This window comes from Megascapheus bottae, chromosome 2 (assembly GCF_031878675.1).
Source record: "Megascapheus bottae isolate mThoBot1 chromosome 2, mThoBot2.hap1, whole genome shotgun sequence".
Taxonomy (NCBI): Eukaryota; Metazoa; Chordata; class Mammalia; order Rodentia; family Geomyidae; genus Megascapheus; species Megascapheus bottae.
In genome coordinates, this window is record NC_143510.1 from 66,835,894 (window position 1) to 66,851,516 (window position 15,623).

General features: G+C 34.3%; 1 protein-coding gene across 1 annotated transcript in view; it reads left to right on the forward strand.

Moving 5' to 3' along the window:
* The window catches only part of Nav3 (neuron navigator 3), a 253,484-nt gene that overhangs the window by 198,224 nt on the left and 39,637 nt on the right, over positions 1–15,623 (forward strand). The window contains exons 19-23 of the mRNA XM_090328294.1: positions 2,259–2,447; positions 5,549–5,601; positions 6,521–6,544; positions 9,167–9,244; positions 12,108–12,191. Coding sequence (XP_090184420.1) covers positions 2,259–2,447; positions 5,549–5,601; positions 6,521–6,544; positions 9,167–9,244; positions 12,108–12,191 — 428 coding nt within the window. The remainder of the gene's footprint in view (positions 1–2,258; positions 2,448–5,548; positions 5,602–6,520; positions 6,545–9,166; positions 9,245–12,107; positions 12,192–15,623) is intronic.

Consider the following 15,623-nt stretch of genomic DNA (forward strand, 5'->3'; position numbering starts at 1 on the left):
AATGCCAAAAAATAGTATTAGATTTATGTATCATGAGAAAAAACCTGATTGTTTGACATCAGAGGATGAACTGAAAATGTTTTTGTAAGGTCACAAGAATAAAAAAAATCTCATTTTATAGTCTTCCTGAAATATAACTCAAATACTATAGGTTAAAATACAGGTCCTCCTAGAGGCAATGCTGTTGCTCAAAGTGGTAGGGTACTAGCCTTGAGCTGAAGATCTCAGGGACAGCACCCAGGCCCAGAGTTCAAGTCCTGTGACCAGAGCCCACCCCCCAAAATACCACAAATAAACAAAAACAAAAAGCAGGGCTCCTATCCCTTTTTTAAAATCAGTTGCCATTAAGTTGACTCTTTCTACCATAATATTGATGAAATTCACTTATTCCATGATTCTTTGGTGCGGGAAGTACTTCAACATTTACTGTGTCTCAAAGAATGACTGATTAAATGTTGTCTAGAATGTAAGACTTGATAGACTAAAAATGACTTGCTTATCACGTTTGAATGAAAGCTTCATTTACCAAGGCCTCACTGACACAGTGGTAAGTTTATTCCCTGTGTACATGAATTGAAGTTCACATGTCAGTTGAAATCAACATGTTTGTAGCCACAAATGTATTCCAAATAACATACAACACTTGAGAACTCATTTTCCCACACAGTTTTCAAATATGAAACATAATTTAGAAACATCAGTGGTTATTTTTATAACAAACCATCTATGCCGAACTGTAATGTGCTAATAGACTTAATTTATAAACTTAACAATCAAATATATTTTAGTGCTTGCATGTCCAGATTTTGTGTACTCTACATACTAAAATTGTGTTGATTGATGATCTTTAAGACATACTGTGAATTTCAAGTAAGTTATATTAGCAACATTAAAACACTATAAAATGATTTCACAGTAGATTGTTGTGAGCTACAGTCAAGTATGACTGTATATAGTTCCTGTAGACAAGCCATACATAGGAACTATTCCAGCTCAAGGAAGATGAGTACAACTTATATAAAGAAACCTTTGTAAGAAACTTTGTTCTTTGTTAATTAAAATTCCTGTGAAGCATCTTGTAATATGATGGAATCACTGATAGTTCCCCATGAATGACAACCATTGATTGATAAGATTCATTTCCCCTTCATTCATTACCTTCTAGGCTACCATACTAACTCATTACTATGGCTGTTGCTTCCCAGTTCTATATATTTGATAGCCCTTTTGCATACAGTTTAATTGTAAAAATATGTCTGCTGTTGTAGACTTTCCTGGCTGAGTGAGCTTTTTCTTAGCCTTGTGAGTAGGCAGGATTACAGGTGTGTGCCACCAGCACTTGGCATTATTAATTTTAAATACTGTTATACTTGAATACTTCTAGTTTCCTCCTATCCACACCCATAAATATATTCATCATGAACCCCTACCTTCTATAATCATGGAAACATAGAATATCACATTATCACCCATATATTGTGTAAATTTATGACATCTGTTATGTAACTTCTCTTGTAATATTGTACATATTAAATATTGGCCACTTAGGAGCCATTTTTGAAGCTAGATACTGCATTATGTTGCCACTCAAGTAAAAAAGGAAGCATTTCATAGATATTAATTTAGCTGAGTTTTCTTATTAGTGTGGATATATCAGAAAAACTGTCGAAGTAAATGCATTATATTTTACATTATTGTTAAATAATGAGACTGTCATTATAAACATAACTTCTCAAGATCTACTATATATCTCATTAACATTTTACCTTGAGTAGGCTCTTATGTTCTTAAGTTATAGAAAAACACTTTACTTGGATATCTCTCACAAAACCAAAGGGTAAACAATATGTTCTTCAGACTGATATACTAAATGATGTACTTAAAAGTATATGGAAAGTTTCATTTATTTTACAAGAGTTGATTCATATTGTGGATCTAGAATACAATGTTCTACTTGAAACCAAGTACCTTAAACAAAAATGAAAACAATGTATGTGGTATTGTGGAATTGAACCAGGGTCTTTGTGCATGCTAGGCAAGCACTCTACCACTAGGCCAAACTCCTGGCTACATTTTTTTTAATCATGAAAGGGGTACCTGTCATTAATGCTTCCAAGCAGAATACTGACCTACCTAAAATAGATATGCCGTGTAGATTTGCATGTCTGTAAGAATTGGGACCAATTCTCACTGTCTTTCAACAAACTATTTTCATTGCTTAAGGCCGAGGATAACAGACTGTGTACTTTGTTTTTCAGTGAGTCCCACTAATCTGTCCCAGTTTAACCTTCCTGGACCCAGCATGATGCGCTCCAATAGCATCCCAGCCCAAGACTCTTCTTTTGATCTCTATGATGACTCTCAGCTCTGTGGGAGTGCTACTTCTCTGGAGGAAAGGCCACGTGCCATCAGTCATTCAGGCTCATTCAGAGATAGCATGGAGGAAGGTAAGCAGCAGATATGGGAGAGTAAAGATGATGTTACTTCATTTAATTCTGAAAGAAAAGCTGTGCCATTATTCCTACCATACGGACTCCTGAAGATGAAATAAATAAGCAATTATCCTTCTCATTGTAGCTCCCTGAAGCTTGAAGATGTTTTATTCCACATTACCTTCTGTTTCTTTATGCTTTTGGAAAGACCAATTTTTTTAGATTATTTGGCTTCAGAGAAATTTGGGATAAATGTAATGATTTCATATAGAAATATGCAAAGTCTTAGAGAGTTTTATCCAGACGTGTCAAATATTACAACAAAATTTTGTTGATACCTCAGTTTAAAAAAAATAAACTGTAAAAATTACCCTGTTATACCTTGCTGATTTTATTTTTAGAAACTGTCATTAAAATCAGATTTTTAAAAATCATAGTTTAGAATTCATATTATACCTATATGTCATAGTTTTGTATTCAATGGCAATTCAGACTACATCTGATCTAGAAAATATCTATTTGTATAGCTGTAGGTTACTGCTTTAAATCGATTTATTCAAATAGCTCAGAAAGCTTAATAAATGTTCAAATGTACATATTTTGCAAGTGTATATATTATATCAGACTTGCCAATTGAATTAATGACATTAATTACCCATAAAAAAATACTATGCCTCGCATATTATAAAGTATGTAAGGGTAGACTGAAAATACAACAAACTATAGAAATCCAAAATAATTTGAATGAAAACAAGCATGAAATCTGCCATTCTAGTTCTCAAAGGCTGCGCATAAATACCCAATTTTGAAGCACTACAGAGGTTAAGCCTCTGACTCTTCATTTATTATATTTATACTACAAATGTAGTAAAGTATACTATTTAGACTATATAGTATAGCCTTGTGTACATTTTTGTTAACCTTATTAACCCTAGTTTTCTTAACTTTATAGTTTTGTCACAAGATTGAGATGAGAATCAAGAGTAACTTTTTCTTATCCCTTTTTCTCTTCCTCTGATTTATTGTACCCTGTAATAAATGTTTAGTAAGCTATGAGAATGAACTCATGGTTTTGGATTGGATGTATTGACACTAAATTGATGCTCTCTTTTGGAATATTGACCAAACCATGGAGCTTCCTACAGTGACAACACTGTAGGAATTAGATCCTTGGAGTATGTTACTTGTTGCAGTGTGGTAGACAAAATAGTTTGAAATAGAAAATCATTGTTTTCCTGAAAACATTCTGTCTGTCATGTTTTGTACATAGTCCCTTTACAGTACTTTAAAATTAATTTACTAAGCATACTGATGGCATTCTAGAGTATTTTGTTTACGAATAAATGATAGTTTCATGATGGGAAATTCTGGCTTCCCATTTGTATGGGATAAATCATCTGAATTGCTGAAAGTCAGCCTGAGTGGGAGAAATGGCTTTTTGACATTCATCAAATACTGAACTAGTATGGGTGATCTAGAGTAAAGGGCTGGTTGAAGCAGATTGAGAGAATTTTTTTATTTGTAGCTTGCTCAGTGCTCATATGGATAAATGAAGGATCTAAGCCTCAAGCTATAAGCATGCAGATCTATAAATAATACACAGAAGGAAGAGAATGAAAATGAGCTTTCCTAATTCACAAGGCTAAATGCTTCATATTTCTTCAGCATCAGATTTATTACAGGTCAAGAATGGGCCTCCTGAAGAAAAATAATTGATTCAAAGATATTGCATATATAACAGAGCAGAACAGTAGTAGTTGCTGAAGTTAGAAATCTTCTATTTACCATCATCTACTTACTAATCTTTTTTTTGGTACTGGCAGTGGGGCTTGAACTCAGACCTTAGGTGCTATCCCTGTACTTCCTTTGCTCAAGGCTAGAACTTGAGCCATAGCTCTACTTTTGGCATTTTTGGTAATTGACTGGATGTAAGAATTTCACCAACTTTCCTGTGTAGGCTGGCTTCAAACCACTATTTTCAGATCTCAGCCTCTGAAGTAGCTAGGATTATGGGCATGTATAATAATCATTTTCAAAGACATGTTTTGGGGTTATCGCTTTTATAGTTACAATAACAGGGAAGTTCCTACAGCCTCTGCCAGAACGGCTTAAGCACCTATTCTGTGCTCTTTTAGCATCCAATGCTTTCATCTCAACTGCCTTTATATGGCTATTGGTAATTGTCTCTTTACTTTTATTTACCACTTCTGTGAGCACCTAGAATATATCTTAGTCATTTTCTCTTCCCAGAATCTAGTTGTAACCTTCCTACATTGTATTGCATGTGTTCAGTTTGCTTAAGGGATGAATTTGGAGTTTGGAGATATAATATTCCCTAAGAAAAGTAGCAAGTTTTTTTTTCATACAAATCTGATCTACCTGTTATAGTAACACATGTGCGGTATAGAAGTATAAACAACTGGCTTTTTAAACAAAAAATGAGCACTTTTTGTGCTGTATCTAAAGACAGTCTACCATTTCCATCTTAATTTTTGTGAGATGCCACCTTTAAATAGAAGTATTTTTATATTACTAGAATTGCTAAAAAATGATTCTACATTTAAAAGAACATAGTCAGTTTATCATAAACAACATTCCATATTGTTATTCCCTGGAAACCCATGTGAAAAAAATTCTACAGATGATTTTTATTGCATGAGAATAAAATCCAGTATGTAAGGATTTTTTAATTTTAAAAGTTCATGACATCTTTTCTTTAGCTTGGGCTGCCCTGATTTTCTCTTCATAAGAATTTTTTTGTTTGAGAACAGGACTTAACACCTGACATTTCTGCTCATGGAGTAGCTCTCTACCAGACTGACTCACATCTTCATTCCCAATGAGAATTTTTCTATAGCTTGCATTCTAGGAAAAACGTGCTTATAGTGCTCACGTCTTTCAAATAAGTTCAGTTATTTGATGAAGTTACTATTTTACGGAGCCTTTCCATGTCCCAACACCTTGATTTCCAAAAATGGATAACGCATGAGTTCTCAGCATCTAAAAACTTACATCTGTTGCTTTAGTTATTTTAATAATTTGTTCTGTACTTTCCCAGGAAAGTCCTAGAATTTATTAGTGGACTTCGTTAATTTTACTGTCCTAATTTTTTTCAGTTCATGGCTCTTCATTATCACTGGTCTCCAGTACTTCCTCTCTTTATTCTACGGTAAGTGTCATCTCCAAAAGCTGCATGGCCATGACACTGAGCAAAGCCTTTTATTACCACCTTCACACTAGAAGTAGTGGAGTTTTACTGACTTGAAGCCAATACATTGAATATTAGTTACTAAAGCAAATAAAATAGGAGCCATTCATGTCTAGTTTCTGTGGTTCTTTTTTACCTTCTAAACACTTTTACAGTTGTATCAGGGGGTTGCATGTTGAATTCTATGTCTAGTGTTTCTTTGTAAGAGTCAACTGCTTTCTTTACTGTCTCCCTAGTCCCAGCTGTTTCTTCTCCCAGATTCATTGTACATTTATCATCACACGTGGGTATCAAGTATTCTGACTCTATGAGTCCTCTTTTTTCTTTTTTACTCATTTATCCCATTTCACTAGGCTCCCAGTCTTTCTTCATAGAGGTCCGGGTTTCCCTTAGATTTATGTAGAATTGCATATAAAAAGAATAAAGCATTTACTTACATATTTTGGGTAAAGATCTCCACAATTTCTTGCAGCACACTTTCTGTATCAATATTTTGGATAGTGTTATAATGATTTGGTGGTGGTGGTGGTGGTAGTGGAGGTGTGGTAGTGATGGTGTGTATGTGTATTGGATACTGTCTAAATCTTAATGTGTTTTAATTCTATTCTTTCTTTTAAAGTATATTTTATATCCATGAATAAATAACCTTTACCTTTAAATACCATATGTTTTAACTGTAATGTTCATTTTTATAGTGGGTAGTGTTTTGGTTTTACATTAAGTGAATAATCATGTATCTTTCTTTGTTCTTACATTAGATGGGAAAGACATTTTAACACACTTTACAGCTCTATCTTATGCATTCATATATGGTGCATGGATTGATACTGACCTTTTAGTTAAGATTCTTTTTTTTTTTTTTTTTTTTTACCTTTTACAGGCAGAAGAAAAGGCCCATTCAGAGGTAAATGCCTATAACATGTTTATGTGATTATTTTAGCTTCCATTTCTGGCAAGTGTTGGTACCACTAGAGGGCTCTGTCACACAATCACATAACTACACAAAACAAGTATCCCAGTGAGGCTGTAGTCTTAGATATTGCCATTTAAGCACAAATAAAGTTTTAGCAGCAAGCTCCCCTCTCACATTATAAATTTTGTTCTAGCTCAACACCTAGTAAGTTGTCTGTCATTGTAGGCAATCATTAAATCATTGAAGAAGGAATGTGTGAACAGGAAGTACATAGGACCTATAATAGGTCACAAGTTTGGAAAAAGCAATCACTTTATAGTTGTTGACTGATTTTCTATATGTGTATATTTATGCATGCATGTATGTATATATATGCTTATTTTTGTGTATATAATATATAATTTTTATATAACTATATGTATATTTAAGACAGATTTTTAGCACAAGTCACATGGAACTGATTATCTAGCCCAGCCTGCCTTTAAACTCACAGTCCTCCTGCCTCAGCCTCCTGAGTTCTAGGATTGCAAAGCATGTACCATCACACCCATCTTTTCCCAGATTTAATTTTAAAGAAACTTGACTCACAGAGAAGACACTTAATTTGGAAATTCCTTTTAAGATATGTAAGAATAAAATAGCCTTGAGAAAAAAAAATTGCTAAGAGACATCCCACGGGCCCTGACTTCAATCCATAGCATCAGCATCTGCACACAGCAATGGGATTCATGACAAAAACAGCTAGACAAGCAAACAAGAGGATAATTTGAGTAATGGTTTTATAATATGAGCTAACAAATATCACTATAACTTTATATCCAACAACAGCAAAAAAGGAATATAATAGATGTTCTACTTGATGCAAGTATTTGAAATTTTCATTACATTTGTGTGCTCAGATAGTAGTTGGGAACACTGAGTTAAAAATAGAAATGGACTGAAGTCATATTTGGATGGCTATGTGTGCATATACATACACATGTATAGATAGATAGATATGCCTGTCATAGCTTTTAGTTAAGAATTTTTTTCTTTTCTGAGTATCTTAACATTGACCTTCATTTCTTTTCCACAAAATGTATTGTGAAGAGTGAAAAAAGAAAGTTAATGAACTATGTTTAGAATATTCTTTCAAACTGAAGTATTTCAGTGGTCTAATTCTAACAATAGAGCACTTGTTTTTGAAGAAATACCATAAAAATACAAGCCTGTAATCCTAGTTACTCAGGTGGCTGAGATCTGAGGATTGTGATTCAAAGCCAGTCCAGGCACTGAAGTCCATGAGACTTTTATCTCAAATTAAATACTAGAAAAACAGAAGTGGCTCCGTGGCTCAAGGGATGGGGCAATAGCCTTGAGCTGAAGAGCTCAGGGATAACACCTAGACCCAGAGTTCAAGTCCCATGTCCGAAAAAAAATTGAAATGCTCCGTGAGTGTCTTAAGTAATTGAAATTTCTTGAGACCAGAAATACATTTGTAGAATGTATTTTCTGTTTTTTTAATGTTTTATCTTAGTTAATCATTATTTAATTTATCTTGCAACATACTGATTTTCTTTGCTCAATGGTAATAGTCCAACGTTTGAGCCAGAATTCTACTTCAAATTTTTTTTCTGGTTAATTGTAGGTAAAAATTTTAAGGCCCGGTTTGTCATTGAACAGTGATCCTCCAATCTTAGCCTTCTGAGTGGCTGGAATTGTAGGTGTGAGCCACTGGAATATGGTCTAACTAAAATTTTTAAATATGGTACGATATGCCCATTCTTTTAGTATTTAGCTTTATTTAGATGTGAACTTAATAAAAAACAAAACCACCTTAGCGTGTTTAGTTTGTTGTTTCAACTAGTTAGTTGTATGAAATTAATGATGTTACTAACTTATATTTACATTGTAGATAGCTACAAAGCATTTCTGATCATAGGTTATAGCAACTCAATAAGGGCTTTTGGAAAGTATTTGAAAAAGCTTCTCTGGTTACATTATAATTCCGTCATATAAATTTATTTTCTACATGATAGGGTAGCACATACCTGTAATCTCAGCCCTCAAGAAATTGAGACACGAATTTAAGGACAGCCTAGAATATGTAGGGAACTCAAAAAACAAAAATAATTTTCAACTATGGACTTACTAAATTTTGACTAAAACTCAACTTCCAAATACTACAGCTTTTAAAAAGTTGTCAGAATATAGAAAGTCAAAATACATATAGCAAAATATGTCTGAAATTTTCAGGAAAATAACATGGACTATCTTTGACTAAAAAGAACATAAAAACATGCAGATGACAGATATAAAGTTTACAGAAAACAGTTTCCTACCTGAATGCTTAAATATGATTTTCCAGAAAATAAACAAATCCAGTAAAGTAATAGACTCTCTGGTCATGCCATCGTGGCTAAAGGAACAAATTAGATTCCTTAGGTTTGCAGGTTGAGTTCTTTGTTTGAATATAGAGACTAATTTTTATCCTTGTATGTGAGACTCATGGTTATGATGCAGCTAAGGAAGTTACAAAAAGAGCTAAACATAATATTTGTCTTCTCAACTGAATTCTCACATTTAAATAATAATCTAATGGCTTTCCTTTCATTTATTTATAACTGCCTACAGCAAATCCATAAGCTACGGAGGGAGTTGGTTGCATCACAGGAAAAAGTTGCTACGCTTACATCTCAACTTTCAGCAAATGCAAGTCACTTTTTATTTTATTAAGTAAATCACAATAGTTTATGTAATGAAATGGGATAATTTTATTACCATCTTTCCAAGTATGTGTCTAAAACGATACAGGTATAACTAAACAGTAGGTCTCCTATGAGGTTAAATTTTTCTCCTCAGTAATAAAATGAAGATCCAAATCCATACATTCACAATGTATTTAAAATGGCTTTTTTTGTTCCTTGTTAGACTGCAACAACAGTAAAGATTACAATGAGTCCTTTCTCTCCCTTTCCCTCTCCTTCTCCCTCTCCCTCCCATCTCGCTCTCAATCTCCCTCCCCCCCCCCTCTCTCTCTCTCTCTCTGTTTTAAAACAATGTTGTCACTCCTGCAGGTAAGTTTCTCATAATATCTATTGGTGTTTCACATAGGAAGATAAAAGTTTCATGCTCCTGCCATTTGCAACTCTATGTAAGGAGCAATTAGTGAAGCATGTAATTAATTCTTAAAAAAATAAAACTTTCACTTGAATACAGATGGTAAAGCTACATGGTAGATGAGATACAGTTCTCTATGAACAGTTTGGCAGGCTCCAATAGCAGTTTAAAAGAAGACACTTTTGGCTGGCACCAAAACAGCTTAGAATAGAAAAATAATGACAATTAAAAACCATCATTTATATTAACAGGCATTTAATACCTCGTGCCAGTGGCAGAGTGTACTCAGAGCAGAGTCAGCATAATAAAGGAGAACATGTGGCATTGAGCCCAGACCTAAGGAACAGAAGAGTTCGAAGCCAGGGGGGTGGGGAGAGGGTGGTAGAGAGCTCTTGCTATTTTGCCATATGCTGTCAGTCTCGAGCTCAATACCAATTTGCTATCTTTTGCTCTGAAGCTTTGGACTCCTCTCTGCCTCTCTGCCCTTACCATCACTACCTGGACTTCTTGATGCAGATTTCCCGTCTCCCCCACAAAACAGGGTGTACCAAAAGTGAGCAGGAACAGAACAAATGTATATGATTTTAATGAGAGACATTTGTAGAAAAAATATTTTGTAACTTAAGTCCTGAAGGAAATATTATCCAAACATGTGTTCATTTTTACCACTACATTTGAATTGTTTGTAGTGTTGAGATAATTATATGAATTATAGATGATAGTGTACCTGTTTTGCAACTTCGAAAACTGACATAAAATGTGAATGGGATTATTTCTGAGGTTACCAAGGAGGTGATAGTCTTTGTTGCCTGAAAAACTTTTCTGCTATGCAATGATGTATTTTTAGAGTATTATTTTCTCAATTAAAGATGTTAGCAAACATGAATGTATAATTCTCAAGGTTATATTTATATCATCGTGGGATCGTGGGGATATGTGTGTGTGTGTGTGTGTGTGTGAGAGAGAGAGAGAGAGAGAGACAGAGACAGAGACAGAGACAGAGACAAAGAGACAGAGGAAGAGAGAGAGAGAGAGAGAGAGAGAGAGAGAGAGAGAGAGAGAGAGAGAGAGAGAGAGGAGGAAGAAAGAGGAAAAGAAAAGGGAAGTAGGGAAAGAGGTAGGGAGGGAAGAAAGGAGAAAGAGAGGAGACAATGTGATAGCAAACAGCCTAGAGAAAAGAAGGCAAAGGAAGGCTGCAAGTGGAACAAGTAAATAAAAATGGGCCTGAAGGATTGAAATTTGATAGTCATAGCTTCTTACAAATTATTTTTTCTCCTTATGTAGTATCAAGTACAGAAACCCCAGAATGAGTCTGAGTTCAGAACAAGGAACAATGCCATCTTTAAATCATGCTGGTAACTGAAGGAACTTCTATTACCGATAGAGTAATGGAAATTTATGAGGACTGTATTCTGTTTAACAGAAGACTCCTCATCTTTCCAGATGTTACCACTTACAAGGAGAAGTAGTCTACTCATGCTTTTCCTTCTGGGTGATTTTATCAAGGAATTTTTGCCTATGGAAGTAGTTGATTATTGATTTAGGAAAATATTCAATCTTTAGATCCACCTAAGGACACAAAATTGGAATTGTGAGGTGATGTGTGTACCTATAACTGTGCTTCAAACCCTAGTGAAAGACCAAGTCACCTCCTCACGCTTAATATTCAGAGTTCACGCTGTCCTAGAATGACATGTGAACCGAACCATCCTATGTTAGAGCTGTAATAAGACTGTCAAACACTTCTGTCACACCAATTGTACTGTGATGTGCATAATTTTTCTGAAACTTTAAATACCCCCTCCCAAATCCACAAATGCTAAAATTCAAATAGAATGTGACCTCTCTGACTGGCCTACCTGGAGTTTCTTCATTGAAGGAAATAAAGAGCAGGAAGCAAAGTCTTTTTTATGAAAGAGTAAAAAGTGGAGGCAAATCTCAATTCAGTTCTTTGTAAAGTAGGAAAAGAGAAAAGTTAGCATTAGAGCTGTCAGCGGATGTCTAACACTTGAACAGAGAGTATCATTACATTAGGAGAGCTAACAATATCTTCAAAGGTCATCCTAGAAGTCTAAAAATGAGAAACAGTTGTCCACGGACTACTTCCGTGACCTCTTTTTGGGCTTTCTTGTTAAAAAAACTAGGCAGCTCAGAACTTTATTCAGTGTATTGGATATCAAATACATGTCTGATGTGCAAGTCAGAAGGTGTGATTATTTTCCAAATATCATCCCCTTTTGGGGGGATGAACTCACAGTAAATGTCAAGAGATGCAAACCCTGATCTTTAAGAAGCCAAAGTTTAGAAAGTTATTGTTGAAGGAGAGTCACGGTAGAGAGCTAACCAGGATGACCCTGGTACTTACCTGAACTTAAGCATTTTGCAAAATGAAGGGATTTCATCTATCCACACGAAATCCTGACATTTTAAATGGGTTCTTTCCATTTTTTCACAGGCTCATCTTGTGGCAGCTTTTGAAAAGAGTTTAGGGAATATGACTGGCCGTTTGCAGAGTCTAACCATGACAGCGGAACAAAAGGTATGATATTTCCAGTGAGGCTTGAAAGGAAAAGAACACATCTCACAGCACGATTAAATAATACCTAAGACCTAGTGCCTTGAAAATCATCCCACCGTATCCATTTGCTGCTGAATTAGAGCCATGAGATGATGCTTTTTTTTTCAGATTTTCATTTGAAGACATGATCTGGGTAACCTGTACAGGAACACACACACACATAGGTACACAGAGAGAAAATCGTACACAACATTCTTGTGTGTTAGTATTGGTACTTGAACCCAACCAAATCTAAGTGTTGTCCCTTAGATTTTTCCTTCAGAGTTGGTGCTCTATTTCTGACTTTTTTTTGTGGTTAATTGGAGATAAGAATCCATTTCTTTCCTTGGCTGGCTTTGAATTAAAATTGTCAGATCTCAGTCTCCTCGGTAACTTAGAATTGCAGGTATGAACTACTGGAGTTTAGATACCCACATGGATTTTATAATACTTATATATGTGCACATGTACCTATATGCATGTATACATGCATTTGGTAGTGGCAGAAAGGAGCATGTCAGCTTTGGGAAGGTGAGGAGGTTTCATTTGAGGGATTTGTAGCAGAGTATTTCACAGAGGCAGAATCAGCCTGCTTAAGAGCAACAGAGGAAAACCATGCTAGACCTCATTCAAGGCAGTGTGTAGAATTTTCTCACAAAGTGCCAGTTGAGAAAGGTTATAATCAAATCATTGCAATAAGGAAAAATGGCAAAGGTATTTTGATACATTCAGTTTTCCAAAAATACCACTAAATCATTGTGTTCAACTTTGCTAATGTTTCTTTACTATAATATTTAGGAATTGAAAATTGAGAAGACATTCAAATTAATGTCAGGGATATTAAATGAACATATGTATATATATATATATATTAAGGTTACCTGGATTATTCTTGAAGAGGAGATTAGTGTAGGACAGAGAATTATCATCTTGTGAAAGTAATGGAGTGCAGACAGGTTAAGCCTGTTCATTCTCCACCCTATGAAATACCTTTGTCAGTAATTAGATGAACATGAACTTATCGAAAGAGGACAATGAAAGCCAAGTCTTTGAAAGTAGAAAATGCTGAAGCTAACAATTTAGGCAAGTTTGGTCTTTTCATCTTTTCTCATTTTATGTTAAGACGTACAAATGTTTTAAAAGTGCAACTCCAGAGAAATAGTTAGCTATCTCATTTCTAATTATAGATTATATCCAAAGTTCCCATCAGACGTGGCAGTAGTAGTAGTAGTTGTTGTAATGAATTTATGGTTGTAGTTGGAAACAACATTACAATTTCCATACTTGATAAAAAGCCTCATAAAATACATCTTAAAAAACAAATATGAACAATCAGCTAATCAGAAAAATAAAATAGACTAGAAAACTATGAGAAAATTATTTCATCTCAGTCGTCTATATGCTTAAAATGTTTCATGTTCATCTATATAATACTGTTGAGAAAAACAACTTGATTGCTATTGAAAAGTGATGATTCTACCTTCAAAAAGAAATAAAGCTTTTAATATTTTTAAATAGTCTCCCTCTTTCTAAGTGATAAGAAGCCTTCTTTCTCATACTGTTACATATCTTACCTTGTAATCTGGTATATTGTACATACATTTGTTTATTTGAAATAGGAAAGGGAAGGGGGAAACAAGATGAGGAGAGGGGGTGGGACAAGGGAAATGGGCACAAAAACATGAGAAGGGATATCATTGTGCATGAACTAATACTTCTATCTGGCGAATATAAATGTAACCCCTCTCTTAATTACTATAAAAAAGTAATAAAAGGCACACACTGTAAAGTTGAAGATTAGTATTATTCTGTGAAAGAGAAATGCATCTTTTGAACGTTTTAGCAAAACAGTCCTCATCTTAATGAGATCAAAAGTCAATTGAAATGATCTATTTTTCAAACAACTAAATAGTCAAATGAAATAAATTGTCTGGAGGCACACACACACATACACACACACACACACACACACAAACACACACACAAACACACATACACACACAATGGTATTTCTATTTTTTTGTGATAGGACATAAGCCTGTAAGGGAGAAGTATTTAAAGCAAGGGGTGAAATCGCATGGAAAATTTCAGAAAGAAGAGATGATCAGTTGACTCTGAATGGCAAGGAATTAGGATCTCATGAACAGACATAAAAATGTAAGAGGGAAATTTTGCAGACATGGGAAGATTTAAGAGCAGATTCAAACAGACTGTGTCAATCTTTGTAGAGTATAGCTATCTTTAATTAAACATTATGGAATACATCAGGTTTTTGCTTATACTAAAGTTCTTTCAAAGAGATGGAACTAATTCACCTGTACTACTTTTTTCACAAATGTGATTTTTCCCAAGACAGAGAGTAAAGGTATTTCTTACCTAGTTAATTTTCCTTTGGTTTACAGAAGTACATCATGTAAGAAAATTACCTGTTATGATCATTGTTTTAGAAAACAACTTTTATTGGTCCTTCCTCTATGTGATATCAAGTACAGTACTCTAAAAGGCACCATTTCCTGAACATTTCTCTTTTTAGTCATTTATTTGAAGTTTCCAGAAAAGACATTACCAGATGAGAGTAAAATGTTGACATGGAAATGAGTAAGCTACCTCAAAACATAAGCTCAATTTTTAGATATTTGTATAAGATCTCATTTAAATTTCCCTCATTAAAAATACAACCAAATATTTCAGCAGATTTTTAATACACAGTATAAGCATCACTGATTTCAAATTAAAGGATGAAAATCAGACTTTTAATTAAAAGTTAACATGCATCCTGGTGTTTGTTCCAGAAAATTAATATTTAAATTTAAAAATTCAGTAATTCTTATGAAAGTGGAGTTTCTAGTAGACATTATCTCATAAAGGGTTATTTTAAATGGCAAATAAAGATAATTAACTTTGTCTATCTTATTTTTTCAATTTTTCAAATTGTCATTAGACATTCCTGTGTATTAAGTAGGTTTTGATTTTGTTTATTGTTGTTGTTGTTTGGTCAAAGAAATTCTATAGCTTTAGTCCTATATTCTGGGAGACATTTGGTAAGGATAAACCATGAGGTAAAGATCTCAAGCCTGATTATTTAGCCTTCTGAAAAACCTACTAGATAAGATGATGAATGATAAATACATTTCCAAGGCATTCTACTTCTAAGAATTTGACAAAGATGTAATTTTTAAGGTTGCATCACCTTCAGGAAAGACACACTTCTGGGCACATAGTGCAATCCTGTAGTCCCAACACTGGTCCTGAGATGGAAGTTTTAAGGCTAACCTGGGCTGTCTTTGTCACTCATCATCTGGTGAAAATATTGTGTATAGTGAAACAGCACTTCTGTTTTTCTCTTTTTATGCTTTATTTTGGTTCTCTTCTACTTAAATACCCGTGAAAGACTAAATTTATAGAGTAATTTGT